The sequence below is a fragment of the Pyrgilauda ruficollis genome, unplaced genomic scaffold (assembly GCF_017590135.1).
Source record: "Pyrgilauda ruficollis isolate IOZ18807 unplaced genomic scaffold, ASM1759013v1 scaffold31, whole genome shotgun sequence".
NCBI classification, from domain to species: Eukaryota; Metazoa; Chordata; class Aves; order Passeriformes; family Passeridae; genus Pyrgilauda; species Pyrgilauda ruficollis.
In genome coordinates, this window is record NW_024524489.1 from 4,107,758 (window position 1) to 4,133,058 (window position 25,301).

Genomic DNA, 25,301 nt, shown 5'->3' on the forward strand with positions numbered 1-25,301 from the left:
GGGGAATGGAACAGCATCTCTCTCACGGGCAACCTCTGTTGCCCCAAAAGGGGGATTGAAAGAGCATTATCATCCCTGAGGGACACCTTTATCCCCCTCGCCACAGCGAAGGCTGAGCGGTGCCCGCAGCCGCATCGCGCGCGCGCGCGCCGGGCGCGAGTCCTGCAGCGGTTTCGCCGCGGCCCCGCCCCTTTCCAATCGCGCCGCCATCCCCGAGCGGCGGCGGAGGGATACCCGGCTCGGGGCGGCGGAGGGATCCGCACGCCGGAGCGGGCGGCCGGGCAGGGAGGGCGGGAGGCAGGCAGGGAGGGAAGGAGGACGAGGACGAGGCGAGCGATGCGGCGTTGCCGCGCTGGCTGAGGCGAGGTGGCCCCGCAGTTCGGGAGGACGGGGGTGGGGAGCGGAGAGGAGCTGGTGCCGCGGGAGCGGTGGCGGAGCGGCAGGAGAACAGCTGGGGAGGGGTCGGGGGGCGCTCCGGGAGCGGCGAGGGGAGAGCGGAGCCTGAGGGGAGCGGCCAGCGCGGGGGAAGGGCGAGGCTGCGGGGCCGGGAGGCGTGTGCCGGTCCTGCCGCTCTCTGGCGTCGTAGTTCAGTGGAAAAGGGAAGGGATAGAAAAGGGAACTGATTTAAAATAGCCCCCGATCCCTCCGGGGGCCGGTTCCCTGTCGGTGCCATTGCGGGGGGGCAGCGGGGCTCTGGTGCAGCCGCAGCCCGGGGCTGCGAGAGGGGCGGGGGTCGCTGCCCTCGCTGCTCCCCTCGCCCGGGCTTGGGGCTTTTTTTGTGGGGAAGGGGCAGGATGAGCTTGCGGAGTTTCGCTGGAATTTCTCCTTCCTTTCTGAGGCGCTGCCGCTGCTGAAGCAGATTTTTCCTTCCTCTCTTTTTTTTTTTTTTTTTTTGTCTGATGCAGAATCCCAGTAGCTAGGCAGCCTCCCTCTTTTCTTTCCTTCCTTCCTTCCACCTCTTCGCTATGTAGGAAGGGAGAGGCATCAATGGAAAGGCTGAAATACGCGTAGATGGACTTTCGGATGCATTTTTTCTTGAAAGAGGACGATAAATCCCGCTTGCCTGTGCACTGACTTTTGTTGGTGTTGCATCGCTTGGTAAAAATGGGGTTCACTCACTCCAGCTGAATCCTTGGAGCATTCCAGAGAGTTGCTGCAGTGAAGGACTTATCTTTATTTTTTGCATCAGAGGAGCTGCATTGATGTTAACCATTTTTTTGTAAAATGGAGAACGAGATCTTCACACCCCTTCTGGAGCAGTTCATGTCGAGCCCTCTTGTCACCTGGGTAAGCGTTCATTTTCCCCTCACACGTTCCTGGTGTTATTTGCTCATTGTTTGAGAAGAGCCTTGCGGCAGGGGAGCGAGGTGGACTCGGTGTCACGGAGCTGCTGCTGGTTCTGTTCCAGGTGAAGACGTTCGGACCGCTGGCTGGAGGAAATGGGACCAACCTGGAAGAATATGTGGCGCTGGTGGATGGAGTGTATCTGAACGAAGTCATGCTGCAAATGTGAGTGTGGGCAAGCGCTGCCTTGGGGTAATTTTTTGCTGGTTTGTTTCTCTTGTATTTTTTTGCTGCCTTATGAAAAATCCTTTTCCCCATCTCCCCTTATTGACCTTGGTAAATTACTTTCATTTGTGCGTGACCCGGTCATGTGGTGACTTAAGAGGAGACTTGGGATTGTGGCAGATCCCGACTCCACACAGCTGAATGTCCCAGCAATGTATTTGCAGGATGTATAGTGTGATACAGGCTGAATCATCATTGTAGAACTTACTGGAAAACGGGATGACTGTAAATAGTTTCCCAGATTTCCACTGAGAGGCATAAAAAAGGTTCATCCTGCTGTAAGTCGTGCTCATAAAGAAAATTTTTAATAAATTCGCTTGGCTAATGAGGTTCTAATCCATATCTTGGTGCACGTGACGTGCAACTTAAGGATGGCATGCAACTCACACAGGGCTGTTCACTGAGCAAAAGGGCTGCCCTGAAACTCCTTCCTCTTCATTTTCCACACTTCCTAATTAGAGTAGATAGCAGTTGAGCAGTAAAACTGATGCTTTAATTGTGAGTGTAGAGTGTTTTCTGGCTATAGCCAACAGAATAAACGTTTTTACATGGGGTTATAAACTGTTTATTGAAAACTCTGGTTGTCAGAAAAAATCCTTTACAGTGGCTCTCTGTTAATCATAATTTTGACTGGAATGTTGCCCACTACTGTCATGCTGGAGAGTAACACTTGTCAGGTGTCTAGTCATATAATCATAAAAGTGTTACTAGTGCAAAAATTTCTACACACTTTTTTTTTTTTTTGGTATTTTGAGTCCATGCAGAGAAATTCATCCATTTTCTGTGTAGGTATGAAAAGCTGTGGGCTTATGGCCGGCTGGGTACATCCATCAGTGAGTGAGCAGCTTGTGTTGGCAGCTGTTCCTCAGGAACACTGCTCAGGGATGGGCATCCTCTTGCTCTGTTTATAGCTTTTATTCATATTTAGTGCTTTAAAAGTTATTACCCTTGGTGTTCAGCTTGTGTAACTAATCTGTGTCAAAAGAGCAACACTTTACCACGTAGAAGTGTGAATTCACAGCCTTTTGAAACCAGTATTTTCTTTGTCACCTATTTCTGTACAGCTGAGGCTCCAAAATATTCGCTTCTAATATTCACTCTGATGTTGAAAAACATGGAAAACTCAGTGGAATGGAACTTATTGAAGAAAAAAAAAATTCTGAGTGGAATCTGGCACACTTTAATAAGAATTTTAAGTGATGCATTTCACTGAAGAATAGTATTTTTATTTTATGGCTTCTTTCTTTTTTTTCCTTGGGTTGCACAAAGTAAGTAGATTGTCAGCTGTGGCCACTCATTGATATGTAGAACTTCTGTGGGATAAAAAAGTTTGACAGCTGGAAGGCAAATTTAGCAGTGGGACAAGGTGATTTTGAAGAATATGGTCTTAAACTTTTTTTTTCAGTCAATTTTTTTAATATGAGTATAAATTGATGCATGTATGTAAAATGGAAAACTGTGGAGAAGGAACATTCCCATGCCTGAGGCACTGTGTGTTGAATTTGGCTGTGACTTTGTGCATCCTTGACCCCATGCCATGATTACTGTACTTAGGAAGCATTGGGTGTGTGTGTGTAAAAAATACACACTGGAGATGTAAATTTAAAAAAATTATATATTTTGGTATTCAGAACAGTGAAAACTGCCTCAAACTGGAGGTGTGTGGAAAAGCATTGGTGTAAAAATAAAATTAATTTTAGAAATATGTCACTGTACTGGAAGGTCTTTTGGGAGCTGAGATGTATCACGGCTGGTTACGGCTTAGAATTGCCTCTTAGAACTCTGTTCATATTTTGGGAAAGTTCAGTTTGTTTTGGGTTTTGTGCCAGGGTTGAAATAGGGGAAAAATTGTTTCATGTTTCACAGTGTGGTCGTGTCTGTGGTGAAGTCACTGTGGAAACCTGTGTTAACTTTTAGTCCTGTTCACTTTGAATATCCACCTATTAAGCAAGTGTCTTCATTTGCAAAAGCACTTCCAGGATGCAGCTCTAACTAATCATCAATATAGATTATTTCCTGTGTTTTTCCATTTTTATTTCTCTTTTATTTTCCTTTCATTCATTACTACCATATATTGAGGGTATGTGGCAGAAAAGTTTGTGTCATGTGACTTCAAAAGAGGGGTGTTTTTCTTCAGAATGTTGGGCTTGGGGAAGTTTTTTTTGATTGTTTGGTTTGGTTTTTTTAAAGCTCAGTGACTTCACTTGAGAACTGGAGGTCTGTGGTTAGGAGCTATGGCAGTGGGGGCTGTTAGAGGTGCTGTGGTCCTGCTGCATATGGACCTTAATGCCTACTTTTTTTTGCCAAATGTTGAAAAAACAAATTCTGTGACCATGAAAGTGAGTGTTAATATTGGATTAGGCATGGTTTGTAAACAGTCACACAGTCAAAAAAAAAAAAAAAAAAAAAAGTGCATTTGTTAGTTAGAGAAGGTTTTTTTGTTCAGTTAGAAAAGAGTTAATCCTGCCCTCCATCACCTGCAGGTGAGAGTCCAGATTTGGTTCTCCTTGTGCTTGTCTGGACCAGCTTTATTTTCTACAATTGTAGTGATTCAGACAGGGAAGAGAGCTGTCAGCATTGGAATTGTTGCAGGATGCTGATGGTGCTGAGATTTATCAGCACTGAGTTTATTAGTACCTCATCCACGAGAGAATTCATTGCATTCCTTGTATGTTTTTTACCTTGGGATGTTTTGGGACATGTGAAAAATTTCCCAGATTCTGTTCAGTGACCAGTTACATCTGAAGGGTTCTTCCTTGCTGGAGATGCTACAGGCCAATTGATATTATTTTTTTAATTTTACTTTTAATTAAGGAGAGTCCCAGTGTTTATAATATTAGCTCTTAACTTGAGAGAATGTCTCTAATTTCCTGTTTAAATTTAGGTCCCATGCTTCAGAAGTATCCGGTTACTTACCTTCTGCTGGGATCAGTCAGTATCTGATACTTGTGGATAGAAACCCATCTGTCTTTCTAAATCTGAGCCTTTATCTTTGTGCTCTTTGATACAAAAAAGGGGTCATGCATCTTGGAAATAAATCAGAGCATGAGGGATCACTGCACTGGTGTTCTGCCATGGCAGGGAGGTGGAGGAACATGCCAGGAATGCTTCATACCTTCACTGCACCTCTGTGTCATAGTGCTTCTAACATTTTATTTATAAAGTGCTCATAGGCTTGAGTAGAATCTGTTGTGTTTGGTACTGAAATCAGTGAACCACTATCATTCAGTGGATTAGTCACCTGCTGCACACCCAATTACAATTGCAGTAAAATAATACTCAGTTGTCCTGGAGATATTTTTCCAGACCTGATTAACATCACCTCAGGTTTTTTTCATAGCCTTAGCACTGTACTGTTTATAAACTCCTCTGATCCAAAAAAACCTGCAGTATTTTTACAGAAACACTCACTTTCTGCCTGGTGTTTATTTCCATTTTTGATAGGTCTTGTTCTCTGATACTTGTTAACTGAATTCCAATAGGATTGGGTAAGAAACGATGAAAGTCTTTCAGTATGAGCTGTGGTTCCCAAACTGACAAGAGTCTTGCTGGTTCCTTTGAATAAAAAGAGACAGCTGCAAGTAGTTACAAGATTGGGGCTTTCATTACATTTACCACCACCATTAATATTTGGTCAAGCAACAAAGACTTGAAACAGTATTTTAGCTTTAATTGTTTTATTTTACTGTGCTTTGTATTTATGGAAATAAATCTGGTTTAAAAGAAATATTGGACCCAGACTGTATGCAGAGTTGGTAATGGACAGAACCAAACTCTGGAACTGAGTTAACTTAATCCACTGTCTGGAAAACCTGGCTGCTTTCATCCTGCTGTGCCTTTTATAACTTTGGTCTTAATTACATAAATTAAGTGATACTTTCCATATCAGTCTTTGCATCCAGACATGCTGAAAACTACTTCAAGGATGAAGTCTTTTATACTTCTCCTGGGTTTTTCCCTTTTTACCATTCTCCCACTGTTTTTCACTGTCTGAATCCACATGCAGGCCTTTCACACCATCAGATTTTCCAGGTGGACTGGCTGCCTGTTTCCTCCCGCCACACTGGTGGTGTGTGCCTAGAATGTGGACAGCTTCCTTGGCTCCCGTTTGCAGCTCTCAGCCTTCACTTGTGCGCTTTTTTCCGAGCACTTCAGCTTGCCAGCCCGTACTTCTGGCTTGCCTATATCTCCCCCTGAAAACTGGACTCAGTCTCCAGTGCTGGAGCCAGCTGCTCTGTGAAAGAGTGCAGCCACTCAATCCAATTAACTCCTTCTTGGGAAGACCAAGGAGGGAGAGGCAGCTTCAGCCAGGCCCTGGCTGGGTGGGGAAATGGAAAAGAGTTTTGAGGAAAAGGAAATTGGCTACTTTGGCAGCAGAAGTAGGAATGTGTATTTTAGAAAAAGGTCAGATATTATCAAGTCCCACCTTTATCATTTCATGGTGTAGATTCACACTTCCCAGATGTGCTCTGTCAGGTTTTCTACAGGTGCAAGGTGTCACTTGGACTTTGTGAGAGGTTTTGCTCCCAAGAGTAGTTCTGCAGCAGCAGGACTGACATTTTTCTTCAGGAAAGCTGAATTTGTAACAGTCACTTATTTTGTAAAAAAGCAAATTCTTCAATAAGTGGTCCAGCACAATGTGTGTCAGGACTGTTGAAATTAAGCCCTTTTGGTTAGAGAAGAGGAAAGTGTAGTTCTTAGTGTAATGATGAATGATTTTAGATGGGACCATCAGCCTGCAGTGAGCTCTGAATTGGGCAGGTGAGGGGAAGACAGGCTGATACCTGCACCTGTGAGGTGCTTGGGTTTTTGATAGATAGGGAGGAAAATGCATGGGTTGAACATGGACTGCTTGAAGTGGTTATCTTGGCTTTTCTCTGTTTTACTAGTTTTGTTAAGCTTTTGTACCCTTTTCCACAGCTGATGTCCACTTTCCTTCATCCTGACTACCCTGATTTATTTCTGAGCAGGAAACTACTCTGTTCTGTGCAAAGTTTTCAAGATTAGGAATTAAATCATCTAACCTTCCTTTACACATATACATCCACTTCTTTCCTCTTTCCTTCATGTGCCATCTTGGTTATCCTTCTTTGACTCTGTCTCCTTATTTCTTTTGGTAGCCTGCTACTGATCCCATTCTTACTCTAGGCTAGTACCTTGGGCCAGAGAATAAAAACTGAATTTAAAACTATTTTTTAATACATACAGAGAATTCTGTTAAGCCTGTCAACCTGTTCCATAAATAGCCATCTTAGATTCAATATCAAAATAACTTTTCTCAGCATTGAAAGCATTCTGGCAAGGAAAGAACATACATTCACTATGGCTTTGCAGTTTCTTTTTTAGAGAATTTTGCATTTCACATTCTACATGCTGTTTCAGAGCACTCCATGAGAATAAGAGCAGCAGTAAAATCCAGTTTTAAGTTAGCTACAGACACCTGGCTGATCAGCTTGTCCCCTTCAGTGGCAAGGCTGTGCTTCTTCAGATTTTGTGACTGGTCTGGGGATCTCTCCACCACAAACTCTTGCAAAGCATTGCTGTGCTCTGATCTTTCTTTTGAAAACTAACCTAGTTAACTGAATTTGGGTCCTAAATCAAGCTCATCTTATCTTGCACCAAATTTGAGATTTACTTCTAGATTTTCCTCATTTGTTTCTTCTGTTAAGAAGGGACTTCTGAGTTTTGTGTTTGTTCATGTGTTCTTCTTATTTTTGTTTCCTCCTCTTTTTTCTCTAAGCTAAATAGCAATTTGTTGCCTTCCTTGTCTTTCATAATGAACCACTTTTCCCTAGGTAGTAATTATTTAGGGATCAAGACATTTTTCCAAGATGCTGCTTTGTTAGAGCACATGACTTCAGTGGTCAAAGATTATTTGGGAATAACTGTGTGAGAGTGTCTGTGTGCTTTGTTTTAGAGTCCAGTCCTGGACTCTATCCCTTTATCCTGAAGATGCTCCAGAGGCAGTTGTTGAGCACTGTTTGCAAAACGCCTCCCTTTTGTTTAATGGGATTAATTGATGCCAGGGCTTTGAATTGAAGCAAGGCTACTGCTTGACCCAAGCAAAAATTGTCTGATGTTGTATTTTGGGATGGGAAATTGTAGGGGCTGAACTCATAAATGGTCTCTGTTCTATTCCTGTCCATTGAGTGAATCTTTGTGTTGTACATTTAGAGACACTCCAATACTTGCTTTCTTTCCTGTAGTGACAGAAGACAGTCCACTTAGGTTTATTACAGAATTTTATCTTGGTTTAAGCTTCAGGGAAATATTTGCTCTAGTTTTTCTCTGTGTGGTATCTTTGTTTTTCTTAAATAAGCCCCTGAGCAAAAAGTGTCTGCTGGAATTTCCTGGTAGCTTGGGAATACACTTGCTGTATATTTGGAGTATTGTGTGTGCTGGGCAAAGCCAGAATAGAGATACTGGGAGATGTATGAGAGAATGCAGGCAAATGTCACATTGTCACTAGTCTAACAATGGGTGTAGAGAATGATGAAAATACGTATTTTATTATTAATAATTTACTTATAGAGGGTTTATTTCCCTTCATAGGAAAGGAAATTATCTGCAGTTATGGTGTTCCAACCAAAAGTATTTAATGGAAATCTGTGTGGTGCTATTTTTACAACTTAAGACCTTTCTAGTCACTAAAACTGCAATATTTGTGTAGATTTGGTGCCATCACACATCAGTATTTCCTGTAGTTGTTAATGCTGAGTACTGAGGTGTTTACCTGTGGTCAGACTATTTGTGACTCTGAAGTGAGAACTAATTTTCTTGAGAATTTGTAGCTTCAGCCAAGTTTAAAGTCAAGAGTAAAATGAGTGAACGTTTTTCCAAGTCTTTCAAAGGAGAAATGATTTTTGGTAGTGCTGTGATTATCAAATAAAGCAAAGTATATACTACTGTGGTGCTGTTAGGGTAGAAGACAGAAACTTGTCCTTACAAACTCTTCCTAAGTTTTTTTTTTTCAGCTTAAATAAAGAAGACTGCATAAATGTGTATTGCTTTTAAATCCTACATAGTAATTTTCCCTTACATTAATATTTTAAATGTCTTAGAAATCATGTTAGCTCCACAAATGTCATTTGCTCAGGGCAATAAGTGTTCATTGTCTTCTGTTCTTACTGCTTGCTGCTTCCTGGCAGCGATGACAATTCTGCTTCTTTCATAACTTGATGTTTCTTCCAAACTAATACCTTCATGTTGGCAGAATGATCCTTCCAAGGTGTGCTGTGAAAGCATTTCCTGCCTGCAGCGCCCTGGGATGTTTGGTGCCAAGTCAGGCTGCATCTTGTGGGGCAGATCTGGCAGTGCTTGTGTGTGAGGCTGATGTGGCTGGTGTCACAGCAGTGCTGGGGGTGACAATGTTTGCAGAGTTCCCGTGGTCAGTTGCTTTGAGGTGTTAATCACAAAGTCATGTCGTTCTCAACTGCTCTGTTTTTTGGTACTAAACTGAATATCTTGAAAATTTGGACTCATCTCAGAAGTAAAAAATGTTGGCTCTGAGAGGGAAAATAACACGCAGTGCTTGAAGTAGAAATCAAAACTTCAGACTTCGTGATCGTCTGTATTTTGCTTCTGTGGTGTGTCCATGTGTGTCCATGCTCTCCTGACCTTTGGCCTGTACGCTCTTGCATCCTTGGGCAGCTTTTGGGTTTAGTTTAATTTGGAAAACTGTGTGGTGCAAGTACTACAGCAGTTTAATTCTCCCTTTCAAATGATTTTTCCTGCTAAACCTTCTGTAGTTAAAAAAACCCTTCAAAACCAACCAAGCAAACCAACAAGGTGTTCCTTGAAAGATACTTAGATTTTTGGGGTGGAGTGTGTTTGTCAGATTTTCTGGTTCTCATATATTTTTCCTCACTAAAATAATTTTGTTTGTTGATGTTTCTTCTGGGAATTCTCAAATGTTTAATGCCTAGGTGTGTTTATTTTGTTCTGTGCTGCTCTGAATCCTGTAGATTTTCCTTTCTGTGAGTGACACTTGTTAATTTGGTGGCAGCCAGATTACCTTTTGCCAGCTGTGCCATTCATTGATTTGTTGTGGGGAGCTCACCCAGGTTACTTGCTGTGGTCAGCAGTGACTCACTAGGTTCAATTTTTGGCAGAAAGCTTTATTTTTTTTTTAACGTACTACCTTTTAGTGTGATAGGAAAAGAATAGTCAAGGTCAAGGTGAAACAATAGTAATATAAGTTATTTCATACTATTTGATGATGAAGACAGTGGTTGCTCTATAAACTTGGAACTTGAGGGGTTTGGGAGTTTTTGGTCTTTTCCACAAGAGTGTGCTTAGTCAGTGACAGGTGGGCTGTTTTACCTCCTTTCTTGTTTTCTCACACATTTTACTCACCTGCATACATCTTCTTTACTGCAGCTAGGGAAGAGAAAACAAAAATAAATCTGGGCTGTTCTGGACTTCATTTTGTTTATTTTTTAAACCCTGTGAGGAAGAAGTGAAAGATCAGTCAGCAGACCTGTTGAATGCGCTGTGTTTTAGCCTGGCTGTTGGCACATTCCCGTGTGCACCTGGCAGCGTGGGGATGTGAGGGGATGTCTCCAGGCTGATGCTGCCCCCACAGCAGCTGTGATGTGCAGCAGGTCCCCATCCCTGGAGCAGGGAGACACGGGGTTACTGGGCAGGACACAGCTGCAGCTCTTCCAGCACCCTGCAGCCGTGAGGAGCCGTGCAGCTCCTGTGCTGGAGTGCCAGCCAGGCTGCTGAGGCACCGGGCAGCTGCCCTGGGAGCAGTTGAGCCGCTCAGATGCTGAGCTGGAAGGGGCAGAGGGAAGCTGTCTGCATGTGCTCAGTATGCAGGGATATGTTCTTGGCAGTGCTCCCTGTGATCCCACCAGCCACTCTGTTTGGGTTAGGCCAGTTGGTCGTGGTTTGGTTGTTTTTTATTTTTGAGTAGGCATAGGGCTTCAGCCTCCTAACAGTTTATGATGTTGGACATAATCCTAGGAAGTGGGGTTTTGTGCAAGGGCCAAAAGACTTTTGATGTTAGGCCTGCTTCCTAAAGCTCGCATGATCACGAGGCAGAAAACGTTGGATACAGCTGTTGAACTTCTGGCACACACAGTCAGTCCTTGCTAAGTGCAGAGTTAGCAGAGTGCCCTTAAATGGAGGTATTAATACTGATTTTGTGACAAAGTGTATCTCAGTGTTTGGGGTATCTTCAGATGTTTGAGCAGGTGACCATTTCATCACTGCATTGGTTGCTGCTCAAGCAGTATCATCTCAAGGATAGAAATGCAATGTATTACAACTAAAAGGTAGATTGTAAAATGTTGAGCAATTTGAAGATTATCAATTATTCTCCAGTGAAAGCACCAGGTTGGGTTTTTTTCACTTTTTTATTGTTTTGTCAGTAAAAGGACACTGCTGTATTAAGTCTCTTTGTAAAATACATTTTGAGCATGCTTATTATTTTTGTGCCAGTAGTAACTAATGAAGATGCTGCTTTATTAGTTAAAGTCTATCCCAAAATTCTGTTATCAGTAATTACTAAAATATATGACAGATACCAAGAGTGAACCTCAGCATTCCAGTTAAAAGGAGTTGGCAGAAAATAAACTTTATCAGGCATGCAGCATTTAGTTGTACAAGTGAATTCTGTGCTGCTGTAAGCTGCACCACAGGGTAGCATTTCACTGAACTCACCAAATACATTCAAACAATGGTATATTTCAAATTAGGGTGCGTTATGATACCAGACTTAATCATTAAGTACCATCCAGGAACAGATGGCAAGGGAGGACACAACTGGTTTGCAGTCTGCATAGATTTAAGCATGAGGCCATTAAGCTATCACATTCCCATTTCTGATAGATTTTGGTCAATGAAAAATTAAAGACACATAATCCCTGATTATATGAAGTCTCAATCTGTGATTCATGACACTGGTAGTATTTCAAAATCACTGAAGTTCCCTCTGTAATCAGGAGTTTTAAACTAATGCATTATTGGGATAGATGCTCCTGTCTGGTTTTATTGCTATTGAAATTAATGTATCTTGTCATAAGTAGGTTGCTCTTAAATGTAAAATTGCTTAAGGGTATCTTTTACCGCTCTGCTTCCTATCGACTTCTAGACAGATTTGCCCTATTTTGCTGGGCTGTTTGCCACTGAAGCAGCTCAGTATCCCCACCTCATCAAAGGAGCAGTTCAGAGCATGGATGGCCTTAAAAATGTTTATAGTAGCCACCAGAATCTGATGGTTTTAAAAAGCTGCTTTCTAAAGCTGTGTCTTAAGCTGGCAAAGTAGACCTTTTTATCTTCAGAATTATTTAATTTGCATCCTGTATTTCCAAGATCATCCAGTTTATTTCAGTGTTATTGGACCTGATGTACTCCAATAAACAGAATTGTTTTGCATTAATAAAAATATAATAATTATAAACATTTTACTGGTCATAGAAATTCAATAGTTCAACTTATGGGTATAAGTACTTCATTAAAATCTTTAATAAATTAGTTTTCCAGAACTGTAAATGAGTTTAGAGTTGCTCTTAGAAGGTTCTGGCAGTTCATGCTTAGAATTTTATCTTTCTGTATGAAAAATAGTTACACATCAGACTTCCTGCTTAGTAAAAAGTATTAGTATGCCGTGACTTGGACCAGCCTGAAAAAATACAGTTCTACAAACAACATAAAATGGAAATGTGCAGCCAGGATCCTGCTCTATTATTTCCTCTTCGAGAGGGGCAAATAAAGATATCAATACTTAAGATGATGAACTATATTGACTAAATAAATAATATTTAAAATGCTGTTTAGTGGATTATGGAGACTCCTGAGCATTCAGGTTGGAGTCTTTGAGAAATGAGACCTGGTTATCAGTATTGGAGGTGAAGGTGGATTTAGTTGGGTTTTTTTTTTTTTTTAATAAGGCATTTCCTGTTCAAGGACCTAATCATGATCCTTTCATGACACTGGTGTGAGGAGGAATCTGTCAGGTCTGTGCTTGGCTGTTCCATACACAAACCTGACAGTTCTAACACAATCTGAAAGGTAGAAATAAATCAGTGACTGAAGATTAGGGAGCTCTGCTAAGCACCAGCACAGAGGCTGCTTGGTGGGAACCCCTCAGTTTTTAACGTTTACTTTTCAGCACAGGGTGATTTTAGTAGGTAGCCCATAAACAGTCTGTGTTTATAATCATTTAATGGCATAACGTGGTTAGAAAGATCTCAATTATTGTAGCACAGAGGTGAAGTCCTGTTTGCACTGGAAGGTGCTGAGAGCAGGATTGCACTCTGGCAAGCATGGAAACAATTTTTTGTCCAAGTCACTCATCCTAGTGATGGCTAACAAGAACTAATTGAGAGTGTCAAAGAACTGACCTCTCATGGTTGAAGAATAATGAGCCAAGAGGACATTCATTACCAAAAAACAGAAAAAGGAATCTACTACCAATAGTGAGTTATTGGGGGTACATGTTTAATTAAATTCAAAATTATTGGTAGAGAGTAGTATTGCTATCTCACTACCTTGCTTTTATTGAACCTTAAAAACAGTGGTTTGAACTTCTTGTTACCACTACCTACTTTTAAGTCTGCTGAAAAATGTTAAGGGAACTTGGAGTTTGGGATTTCTGTTGGACCCTTTGCCATAAGCTTTTGGAAAATTTTAAAATTACTAAAATAAATTTTTTCTGTGCACCAGGTTGTCCCAAGGCTGACATTCTGATTTTAATTGCTGGTTATTTGCACTAGCAGAGCATCTTGAAACTGGACAGTGGAGTTTTCCCAGTGGTAAAAATACGTGCCCAGAGCACGTCTGCGGCCCAAGCTTTTCCAGCAAAAATTCACAATCTCAGTAAACTGTTTCCTGCCATTTAAGCCAACAACAAAAAGCCAAACCAAAAGAAAAAAAACCCCAACTTTGTTTTAAGCTACAGGAATGAATCATTTTGGCACTAAGCAGGTCACTAAGCTTGTCATAGAGGGAGGTGAGGTTGTTAAAGCAGCCCTTCCCTGTGGGCTGAACTGATCCTTTGGTGTCATGAAGATCCAGTGCTCTGCAAATGTTGAAGTTTTTGTTCATCCAGGATCAATCTCAATATCCTAATACAGCTTTGGAAATGAGAAAATGGAAAGCCTGAGCTTTTATGACATTTGTGTTTTGAGTTCTTGTGGTTGCTCACTAATTTTGGTGTTGATGCTAAAATAAGAGCTGGCACAATATCCAGGAAACCCCTGTGCCCTGTTTTGGGTGCTCTGAAGGGAGAGGCATCTGAAATGTGTGGCTGTAGAAATGCTGCTGAAGATGATGAAAAAGCCCAGAGATAATCCCATGGTCATTAAGATTAAAGATGAAGATTAAGGGCCCAAATCGGCCTTTTGGAGATATGCATGTAGAAATAGGAGACTTCAGCTGATCTCTGTAGGTCAGCAGGATTTATTATGGATTTTCTCTTCTGATTTTAACAAATTTGAATGAATTCAGTGTGGAAAGGAGTCCAGTTCTGTGCATCTGCAAAGCATAATTATTTTTAGCCCATTTAGCTTTTACAGCTACAGGTTGGCTGATCTAATAAACCCAAGGTCACATCTTGGTCACATGGTTTGGCTAATATGTTCTGAAATATATTTTAATTGTTTATAATATTTTTAGGAACGTGGTGATGAGCATTTAGGAATGAGGCAATTACCCATGTCCTAATTTTCCTAGATTTATAATAATAAATACAGAAAAAAGATATTGTGCATACTGCTTTTCTTTGAAAAATGTCTGTGTGTTGGAGGTGCATTTTTTATATGACCTGACTTCCTTTCCCAGCAGTGGTTTTTCTATTATTTCTATTTGTGTTTGTAAGCCAGGAAATGCTGATAGCAATAAACTGAAGAAAAGACATAAATATATATATTTTTTTGAAAATCTGATATGCTAAAAGTTAAGCTAGCTGTAAAAGGCAAATAAAGTTTTTGTAGGTAACTTATATATAAATGAAAAATACTTAATTTTTGTACAGAGAGTATGTGAAACTACCAATCAAAGGGATAAACTGCATCAGAATCAGTCACGATACCACAATATTCAGGTCATTTTTGTTTTATAGCAAATAACTCCTCTCTCTGCATTTGAATCTGACTCTTATCCTTTGCCTGTGAGTGAGTTATTGAATTCCATTACTTTTGCACATTACCAGGATCATTCTCCATTGCCATAGTATTTTTTGAAGGTTGTTCTTTGGGGTTTTTTCTCCTAAAGTTTGCCAGTGGCTGTTCTGGAAAGCGTATTCTGTATTCCATTGTTTAAATCATTAATGACAATGTTGAATAAAAGCAGAGCCAGCAGACACATATCCCTGCTGGGAGCCCTGGTTTGACAGGGAAAAATTGGTAGTTTGTTTTTGAGTGCAGCATCCCAGCCAGCTCTCGTTTATCTGATGGTAATAATGTCATTAAACAATACGATAATACCATTAAGTATCAAAAGTTGAGTTGTGCAACTGTATCAAGAAGCTGTAAAAGTGAGAAACTTCACACTGGCCATCCCTTAGGAATTCTTTAAATATTTCAGAGAGTGTTATGGGGTGTGCTTTGATTCTGCGTGGTTTTCCATGAGAAATCCCAGTGAATTGTTGTCCTGCTGTCCTCTCTGTGTTACAAGGTATTGAAAAAGGGGGTCTCATCTGCCTTTCCTCAGATCCTTTTTGCTTTGTGAAGGAAAAAGTGATTGATTTCCTCCCTGAAGCCAAGACAAACCAGAGAAAAATCTGGTATTATATGATAGTACTTGACAAAAACTCCAATTAATAATCCCTTTGTTGTCACATTCCAACAATCTGTAAATGCATTTAAAACAGTTTAGTGTGTGTTACCACGATGTGTTTCATATTCATCATCATTCTAAAAGTTAAAAATTACATTTTGTTCCTAGTCAAATACCATCATATAGCCACAAAAACTTTCCTGTCAGACCCATTCCCTGGGAATTGTGGTGGGTGCTCCCAGTTTCAGGCTGCATTGGCAGCAAACAAGAATGTGAGGCTGGCTGGCTGTGTCAGAGACACATTTCAAGCTCTTCCCATCTTCCACAACTCCTTACTGATTTCTGGAGGGAAAAACAAGGCATGGTTATCAAGACAAGGAATGGCTGTGCTGGCACATTAACTATAGCATTTGTTTTATAGAGAAAGCTTTAAAGATTAATGTTCAGTGTGTTTAATGTCTTCTTTTTTCTTTTACTTTCGCAGCAATCCAAAGTCTGCTAATCAGAGGATAAACAAAAAAGTAAACAATGATGCATCATTAAGGATTCAAAATTTGTCTATTTTGGTGAAACAAATCAAAACTTACTACCAGGTCAGTAATTGTTGTGTTACGTTTTGCCTGGAATTATTTCTAAATTTTCTTCTGTAGTTATGGCTTCAAGGGTAACAGGAGTAAGATGAACAAGAGATACTTGTATGGATGATTGTTTAGGTATCTGGTCAAATTTCTTATTACTGTTTACAGGTATAAAGGAGGTGTGGACACACTTCTGTATGAATGATGATCTGTTTACAGAATACTCTGTGTGTGCAATTACTCCTGTGGTTGGTATTTTCTGAGTTGAAGCAAGTTTTGTGCCAGTGAGAGAGATTATTACATGTGCATTTAGTCTTGTAAAATGGAATTTTTGTTAGAAAAACATGATGAACTTTACTGGGCTTTGAATTAATTTGGGATTTGGTAGTAAATGCAGTGAGGATCTAAGAGCTGTAAAAGATTGATGCAGTAGTAGGAGCTGGTCCTGTCCCTGCTGGATGCTGGGCTGGATAGGGTGCTGTACACATGGACACTCCAGAGCTGGGCACTGCTGCTGTCACCAGTGTCCCTTTAGCGTGGCTTTTAGTGCCCTTCCCCACTCCCCTGCTCCTTGCTGCCAGGAGAGCCCAGACCTGGGAGAAAACCTTTGCTCTGCCTCTCCCCACACCTCCTGGCCAACCTGTGCTCCTCCTGCGTCCACCCACAGTGTGTGCTTCCCAAAACTGCGAGTGCAGTGAGAGTTCCCAGCTGTCAGTGCCCTGACCAGCCACAGAACACCTTCCCAGCACTTCCACCCTTCTCTCCTTGGCAGCCCCTGCACATGGATTTCTGTGCTGCCTGCTAAGGCCCAGATGCTTTTCCTTTTCCTTACTGAAGGCATTTTCCCCCAGGCATTAGTGTTTCACAACTGGTGCAAGAGAAGGCACAAACACTGACAGGATTGATCTTTTTTGGAACACAAAGCATTCCCCATCCTGCACTGGCCTCATGGTATCACCAGTCCACGTGCTCCAGGACCAGGCAGAATTGCTGGCTTTTAGGTACCTTTGGATGGTTCAGGATTGCAGATGTTGCTCCAAACTTTTGTGATAGAAACAAGAGCTTTTTTAAAATAAAAAAATATTCTTTTTTAAGAAATGGTAAAACCAGTCACCATGCCTTTAGTGGCCCAAGCTATATTGAACTGCCCTTTTAACTGTTTTATACACTTTTCTTCCCTTCCCAGTCTTTCAGGGTTTTGGTCACCATGCAGACATTTGAAGGGCTGGTGTTTCTAGCAGGAGTAAAGGCATTTATGCTCCAATCTGGAGAGCTCCTTGGAATCTAAGATTGCTTTTTGCATGTGTAGGTATTCACTCCCTACAGTGCCTGCAGGGAGGTTTGTGCTTTGTGGTAGTTGAAGTGTTAAAGGATGGGCTGTTTCACAGAGGGGTCACTTGAGTTCCTGTCACCTGTGAAATTCCCCAAGGCAGGAATGCTGGGACTTGATGGATGCCTTGGAATCAAGCTGAGAGGCCTCCCTTAGCCTGGGGTGAGGCAGGAGCCTCACACCCCAGTGCTCCTGAAAGCTGAGTGTACAGGCACGGGCCTGGGGCTGTTCTGGGGATGCCTGGGATCCCAGGGGAGGGGACAGGGACCATTCACTGTACTGAGAGAGGATTTTACTGAGGCTTGGCATCAGACACTGATGAATGTGGGAATTTGGGACTTTTAGCACTGCGTTAACCTAACTCTTCTCATTGTGAGTTTGTCCATGCTGCTTTGTTCCGTGTGGTTTTGTAACATCTGTGGAAAACCTTCTCTCAGTTTAGTGAAAAATCACATCGGTGCTGTGGATGTACTTGTCAAAAACCTGCACTGGTAGAATGTAACATTCAAAATTAAGTTATGTTATATTAGTCAATTTATTTGTTCCTGTATCATCTTTGTTATTCTCTGGAATTACAGTTCTGGTCCTGAACCAGTAATTGGAGTGTGTACATTTCTTGGCAGTGTAAGAGCGTGGAACTGTTCTCAGCAGTTCATTCGAGACAAGTGATTCTAAATTTTTGGTGGGCTCGAGAGGTTTAATCCAGTGACCCTCAGCAGGTTTGACTGAGGAGGTGAAAATCTTCAGTAAAATAAATGCTAGTGAACTGTGAAAGTTTGTGCAAGCAAAGCCAGTGCTGAGGTTAACACCAAGAGACAGAAAAGGTGTCAGACATCTCTGGGGCAAGGCAGAGGTGCTGTAAGGAAACAGGTGATCATGTCCATTCAGGACACATGTTTTGGTTACTGCTGCTCATACTCTGCTTTGATACATGATCAGCTTTATGATAGCATCATGGAATTATTTGAGATACTACCAAAAACCACCCCCAAAAAAACAACAAAAGCAAACAACAAAAAGCCACTCTAAAAATGTGATTCTTTCATAGTTGCTGTTGATACTCATTAAATTAGTTATATTTTATCTGTTTTATATTGATTTCAAACATCTTGTGGTGCACTTCATGTCTTATTTTTATTTAAAAATAGTCTTTATCAAAGTCTGAGAAGTACAGGTGTCACAGTTGGTTGGATTTCATGATATTGGAGGAGGTCAAAGCTGTTTTCTTCCTCCTTATAATTTGTCTTAGGCATGTCCAGTGGGAATGTATATTTTGCAGTCTACTATTAATCAATTCAGATATAATTTTGATGTTGTGTATTAACTGGTGGGAACTTCCAAGTATAGCTGTAGCTAATAATTTCTACTAGTGTTTTTCAAGAAATATTGGGGTTTTTTTTCAATTTGACCTAAAGCAGGTAGACCTGTGTTAGGTTGTTGCTTATGATGTGACACCTGATGTGTGCCTTGGGCTCTTCTGGAATATGTTCCTTTTGAGTAGGAGCATTTTATATAGTAATGGATCTGTCACTGTGGAAAAACAAAAAGCCTGACTATAGGATGGCATCTGCTGGGAATAAATATCTGGGAACAGGAGAAAGACTATTCTGCTTCAGGAGAATTAGGCTCTGTCTAGACTGGGGATTTGACCCGATTACAGCCATTACAGGAGCTCCATTGATGGAATCCATGGAACACATAGGCAGAGCTGCTGCCTGGTGTGTGGCACTTTCCAGCTAAAATTCCATGTGATTTGTGCAGACAGGGGTTTGTACCCTCATAATCACAGCTGGCCCAGTGTCACTGCAGCAAAAACCCCTGGGATTTTTACATGCATGTTTTGGTGAGGCCAAAGAAACTGTGAAATAAAGGAAATCGATTTTTTGCAGTGGGAATGCACCTTAGAGCCAATAGAACAAATAATGTATCAATAAGTTAGTCAGGGAAACATGACCATAATAAATTTAAAGGGTTTTGCTGCATTCTGAGACTCGGGATCTTGTTGGCTTATGATCCCTAAGCCAGCTCATTGCCACGAGAGGATTTTGCTGTGTGAGATGATTGTACAAACCACTAAAACAAAGCTTCTGTAGAATAACTCATATTTGTTGTTTTTTTAATTAGAATGCAAATAATTAAGTATTATATGAATTGCCTGCATGAAGTCCTGAAAAATATTAAAACTGTTTAATTAATACTGAAATGGCTTTGCTTTCATTCAGTACATATGATGTAAATAATGTTTTAATTAACTTTTGTAGGAGACTTTGCAGCAGTTGATCATGATGTCTTTGCCAAATGTGCTAATAATTGGCAAAAATCCTTTTTCTGGTAAGTTTATTTTTGACTAAGATAAAAATGTATACTGGTGTGATAATTTATATTCTTTCACTGTAAAAGTAAAAAGTAAAATTCCTGTAGGGTTGAGCCTTTCAACAGAAGATTGTTTAAATACTTTATCAAATAAAGGGCTTAATAATGATGAGTAATGATTTAATAATGATTTTCTTCTGTCCACACTCTAAAAAATTTGTTCTGGCACAGCCTCAGCCCTGGCTTTCACTAGGATTTATACTGAGCCCGAGTGCATTTCCCAGCAACCAGTGAACCACTGATGGCACAAAGTTAAAGTTTCATGTACTCCCAGCTACTGCACCTTCAACTTTCTTTACCTGTGTCACCGCTGAGGGAATTGGCAGTCCAGTGCATCTCACTTGATCCAGCTCCTGATCCTTGTTTCTCCTTCCCCCAAACTCTCCTGCTTCTCTTGCATCCGTACCTAAAAAATATTGCAATTACCTTCTTGTTTTCTCCCCTGAACTGACACTGTCTTCTCCATGCTCCCACCTTCTCTGCTTCCAGCTCTGAGAGTTGCAATTTTCACACCAAGAAAATTAGCCTGTGTGGAGCCAGCTGACTGTCCACAGCCACTTGGGAATCTCTGCACCATGCTCTCAATTCCAGAAGCACGGAGCAGACACACCTGGCCTGCATGGAGCCACTATGGATTGGGCAGAATTTATTTACCTAGGTCTAATGTGCCCCAGGTGTTCTCCTCCTGATGTTCTGACACCTCAGCAGAGAGGTCAGGAACTGCTCTAACAGGCTGTGTAGCTTCCCCTGGCTGTTTTGATTTCTTTGGGATGTCTTCTCTGCCACGCTTCTGTGTCTGTGGGACAGGGGCTTCCTCATGAGCCAGAAGAAGCATCTGTGTTTCCTCACTTCCCAATCCCAGGGCTCATGACATTGGTATTTTCCATATCTCATTTGCACTATCCCATCTCTGTAGGTATCTTGCTTTAGTTCTTTTGGGTTTTTACTTTCTGCTTTTGAGTATTGCTGCTTTTGCTTCCGAGGTCACAGCTTTTTCAGTTTTTATATGTGCAGCTGCTGTCATATGCACCAAGAAGTGTGAATGTGGTCTCTTCCTTTCCAAAAGAACAGAATGCATCGTGCTTTTTTTGGTTCCAGACTCTCTTAAGGTTTTCGAAAGACTCCATGGATTTGCCTAGAAACCAGATTTACTGGAAAAACAGATTTAAAAAAACCCAGCTCATAATATTGTTTTGTAGTGACATTTTTTATTCTGTTCAAGATACTGAGAGAAAATGTTTCCATAATATTGTCTAGTATAAGATGACATTTCATTGAAAATGCACTATCAAACCCCACAGAGATAATACTGCATTCAGTTGTACACATTCAGTTTTATGGTTTGGTCATTTTTCAGGTGGTGTCTTTGTGTTTTGGGGTCTGTGGTTTGGCAGCTCTGCTGGTGTGTGCTTTGCTGTTCTGTGGGGATTTTGTTGGATTTGTGAGAAAATTTGGACTTTTCTGTAGTGTAGCACTCACATTTTTAAAAAATTGTTATGCTTGGACAACATTATTGCAGGTGTTTCAGCTCCCTGCTGGAGTTCAATCACAGAGTTTGGTCTGAACTAGAATACAGACCTGTTCTTCTGGGTTCTGTCCAGAACCTTTCCCCTTCAAAAGTTAGGGCTGCTCTTGCTGTGTCAGCTTGGAAAAGGATCTCATCCCTGCAGTGGTTTTTAAGCTTTTTTTGGGCAGGTGCAGGGAAATGAAACCTCAGTGATCTTTGGAGACACTTGCTGTGTAAATCTGTTTGCATCAAGGCAAGCCCTGGAGTAAAAGTCAATTCCCTGATCAAGACTTGGATTCAGTCCACTAAAACTTAGGCTGGAGGTGTGATTTTTCACAGGGCTTTTTCCCAGTTTTTCCCCTTTACACTTAGGGAATGATTAGTAGAGAAATCCCAGAAGATGCCAAATTGCAGATGGCAGGAGCAGCTACCAGAGGCAGTTGGCTCATGGAGGAAAATGCAGGGAGAAGGCTGGAGTTGAGGTTTGATAAAACAGCTCAGCAGGGATTTTATCAGGAAATATTTCCTGAGCTGATTGACAGGAAGGCAGTTGGAGGAGAAAACTGGAAGAGAGCTACAGCCTGTGACTGTAAATGTTAAATTAAATTACAGAGGGGTAATGATGAGGCAAAGGGGAAGGGGGAAGATGAAAGCAAGTTCATATTCCTGAGGGAGCAGGGCAGGGGAGGATGGAAGCCTGCAGAGGGTGTGAAAGGCAGGGATAAGGGTGAGCACAGGGAAGATCAAACAGTGGCACAGGGCAGGGACAAAGCTCAGCAGGTTGAAGGGTGTGGAAGAGAATCATCTGTTTCTGTGTTTCTGATGGAGGAAAAGGAAGAAGAACAGAAGATGAGGGAAGCTGAGATGGTTCAGTATTTTGCCCTGTTCCTTCAGGGAACGTGGGGGAGAGACAAGGAATCAATATTCAGGCAAGTGTTTGAAAGGCAGTCAGGAGATGAAGAGTGAAGAGGAGCTCAGGGATTGCTTAAAAATTAAGAAAGTGTGATTGCTTTATTGGGGTAAGTGAATGTAGGCTATGAGCTGTTGGATTCCTCCTGTTGCAATATTCCTGTTAACCTTTATTGATAAAAGGCAGAAAGTCAGGTGGAATTTGCCTTCTTCAGCTGAAGCAGCTTCTGATCAAACACATTCCTTGATGGTTTTTCTGTTTCTCCATAAAAGACTTCACAGCTTAAGCCTTTGGGATACAAGAAGTCTGAATAAATGACTCAAAATCTCCCATTTGAGTCTTATGTTTTTTGTAATGTATTTATCTACCTGAGAAACCCCTTGAAAAATTGCAATATTCCATGATCATTGGGATTATACACTTTATGTAGCTCCCTCCAAAAGCAGCAGCTTGAGTCAATGCCTAAACTATTTTGTCATCCTTGAAGCATTTGTTTCATGGCATTTATGTTCTAGATATAGAATATATTTCTATATTTAGTAGCAAGATGAGGACATTGTGAACGTAAAAAGTAAGAAACATTTTTATTAATCTGTAAACAGAGTTCTTTATCTTAAGCTTCTTTAGGAGATTAAGATGCTTAAGGCCAGATTTGGAAATGCATTTTGATTTTTTGGATGTGCAGCTGAATATCTAATACAGCTTTGTAAGGAATTTAAATGAACTTGTCACCTAAACTCTTCCAACTTGGGAGCAACAGATAATTTAAGCACTTTTGTAACTGTCTTGAGACACCTGAGATTACCATTGAAAACTTGATTAGTAGGTCTCTAAAAATGTCACTCTGAAGTTCTCCTTTTCGAAGGGCTGAGGTTTTTTTTTTTCCATTTGAAATTGTTGTGGCTGTTAAGCTGTTGAGTTACTCTGGAAGTTGGCAGTTAAATGGCAAAAAGGACTGAGCTGAAAGCTCCTCTGGTTGTTTTCTAAACTAGGTTAACATAAATGATATGGGAATACCAAGAAAACCTCCTGTCTTCTGAGGTGTAGGAGAAGAAGCTCAAAAGACAATTTTACAGTTACCATTTTTTCTTCTTTTGTTCTCAGAGCCAGGTACTGAAGAAGTAAAAAAGCTCCTCCTGCTTTTGCTTGGTTGTGCAGTTCAGGTGAGTTTAATTATGTTTGTCTCTATGAAAATTGAATTACTGATCTCTTTTCGTACTATTTTAATACTTGGGGTGGTGTAAAACGTTTCTTCCTTTGGTGGTACAACTGCACTCGTTAAGAAATTGGAATGTTCTGATTTTTAATTAAATGGCTACAACCCTACACCTGTTACTGCACAAATACCTCCAATACCACCATAATGGGTTATTAATTTCAATAGTGGTAATTTACCTGATACTGTAAAGAAAGGGAGGAAATGGTAAAGTGCTGAAAATTAACTCACTGCACTGTTTCATGTATTTAATAAACTATCACAGAATTTGAATAAATAGCAATTTTAAGAAACCTCTTCCTTGTACCATTTCAATTTGATTTTCCTTGTATCATTTAATTAGTGTTGAAAGTTATAATTACTGTAACATGGCATAAACCACGGATTTGCTGGTCACCAGAATTATTGGATAATAATTTAGTCATGTGGCCATTGCTTTATAAGTTTTAGCTCTTAAGAAATGCAAAAGAAGAATTAAAATACTTGCCATTATACATATAAATGTGTATAAAATATATGTCTCTATTTTTAGTGTCAGAAAAAAGAAGAATTTATTGAAAGAATCCAAAGTCTGGATTTTGATACCAGAGCAGCTGTTGCAGCCCATATTCAGGAGGTATTTTTTGGGGGGGTTTTGCTTTTAATTTTTGGGGATTTTTTGAGATGGAATATTGTGATGCAGGAGGGGGAGTTGCATGTGTTCAATGGCAAGTAAATGACATATGTGATTAGCATATTGAGTGGTTGTAGTAAGCAAAAAAGGCTTTATTTTTTCACTTGATTCACAAAAAGATTTAATGATTGAGCATTTTTGGGTTTTATTTTTAGAGCAGTGCCAGAAAGCAAGTCTGTTGCTTCCAGGATTTCTTAGTTACATATAGCAAATTTAGTTTAGTGAAATCTTTATATGCAAATTTCTTTATAAAATACCATTCCAATCAAATGCATGTGGTAGATAATTTATAATGTTATTGTCACCTTGCCAGAAGGACGAAGTGCTGCTTCCAGGTAGACAAAAAACTCTTCCTTTACTTACAATTAAATATACTTTAAATGTTTTTTCATACCTTATCCAGAGAATTTAACCTCTAGAGCTGCAGATTTTTTTTTTTTTTGCCTTGCTTTCTACTCTTAAAATTTCAAGTGGATGTTTTTTCTCTTTCATTTCACCCCATGTAGGTAACTCATAATCAGGAAAATGTGTTTGACCTGCAGTGGATGGATGTCATTGTGCTGACACAAGAGTATGTTGAGCCTCTCCTCAAAAATATGGCATTGCATTTAAAAAGACTTATAGATGAAAGAGATGAGCACTCAGAGGTATGGATGTGGCTTAAGAGAAATACTAGAAATCTTCTTTTTTTGAGATAATGCAGCTTAGGATTTTTGTAACTCTCAGTTTAATTTTCTGCTGACATGTTAAAGCAAGGATTCCTGACTGCCAGAAAGTTGTCTCAGGGAGTTCCTCTGTGCATCTTTGTTAATGGTGTAGGAAAGTTAAAGTAGAAAAGAGAAGAGGTGATCTTTCCCACACAGCCAGAGTGGGAAACAACTTCAGCATTGATCAGTAGCTGAAAACAGAGAATCCAAAGCTGTATCAGCTGCATTTACCAGGAATCAATAACCCATCAGTTTGCAAGCCAGTCACTGAAAGCTGCTCTATTCCCATGTCCTGTTGTTCAGATTTTAGGGGGACAAAGCAGAATCCATACCAGGAGAGGAGGCTTTGCAGGCCTGTCTTGAGGCACAGTTGTTGTACCATGTTAGAATCAAGGAACAGAACTGTATTTACTAAAAGGTTTGAGTTGTGAATCATCTCAGTGGTCCCTGATTTGCCCCTCAGTAGAGTGGATGTGTCAATGTTGCAACTATTCCAGATATTCCTTTGACAGTTTTTCCAGATCACAGCCTTGACAGGAATAAAACAGAGGGTAGAGGATGGGGGTGATGCCTTTGTGCAAAGCAAAGGAAAAATACTTTAAACTATGAGAGATGTGCATATTTGGCTAACACCTTTATTTGTAGGGGGAAATAGGAATATTCCTGTAGATCTGGTGCTTCATTCAGTTGTCAAGGATGCTGCTGCACGCTGAAGA

General features: G+C 40.7%; 1 protein-coding gene across 6 annotated transcripts in view; it reads left to right on the forward strand.

The window, feature by feature from the left end:
* The first annotated feature begins 292 nt into the window (after window positions 1–292).
* CCDC88A (coiled-coil domain containing 88A) overlaps window positions 293–25,301 on the forward strand; it is a 60,756-nt gene continuing 35,747 nt past the window's right edge. For 5 of the 6 annotated variants that reach the window (XM_041473962.1, XM_041473964.1, XM_041473967.1 and 2 more), the window contains exons 1-8: window positions 293–366; window positions 906–1,287; window positions 1,409–1,509; window positions 15,776–15,884; window positions 19,461–19,530; window positions 23,094–23,152; window positions 23,738–23,821; window positions 24,385–24,525. In XM_041473962.1, the coding sequence (XP_041329896.1) occupies window positions 1,225–1,287; window positions 1,409–1,509; window positions 15,776–15,884; window positions 19,461–19,530; window positions 23,094–23,152; window positions 23,738–23,821; window positions 24,385–24,525 (627 nt within the window). In that variant the 5' untranslated portion in view covers window positions 293–366; window positions 906–1,224. Of the gene's footprint in view, window positions 367–422; window positions 1,288–1,408; window positions 1,510–15,775; window positions 15,885–19,460; window positions 19,531–23,093; window positions 23,153–23,737; window positions 23,822–24,384; window positions 24,526–25,301 lie in introns of those variants that run through there. The other variant, XM_041473963.1, reaches the window with a different exon arrangement.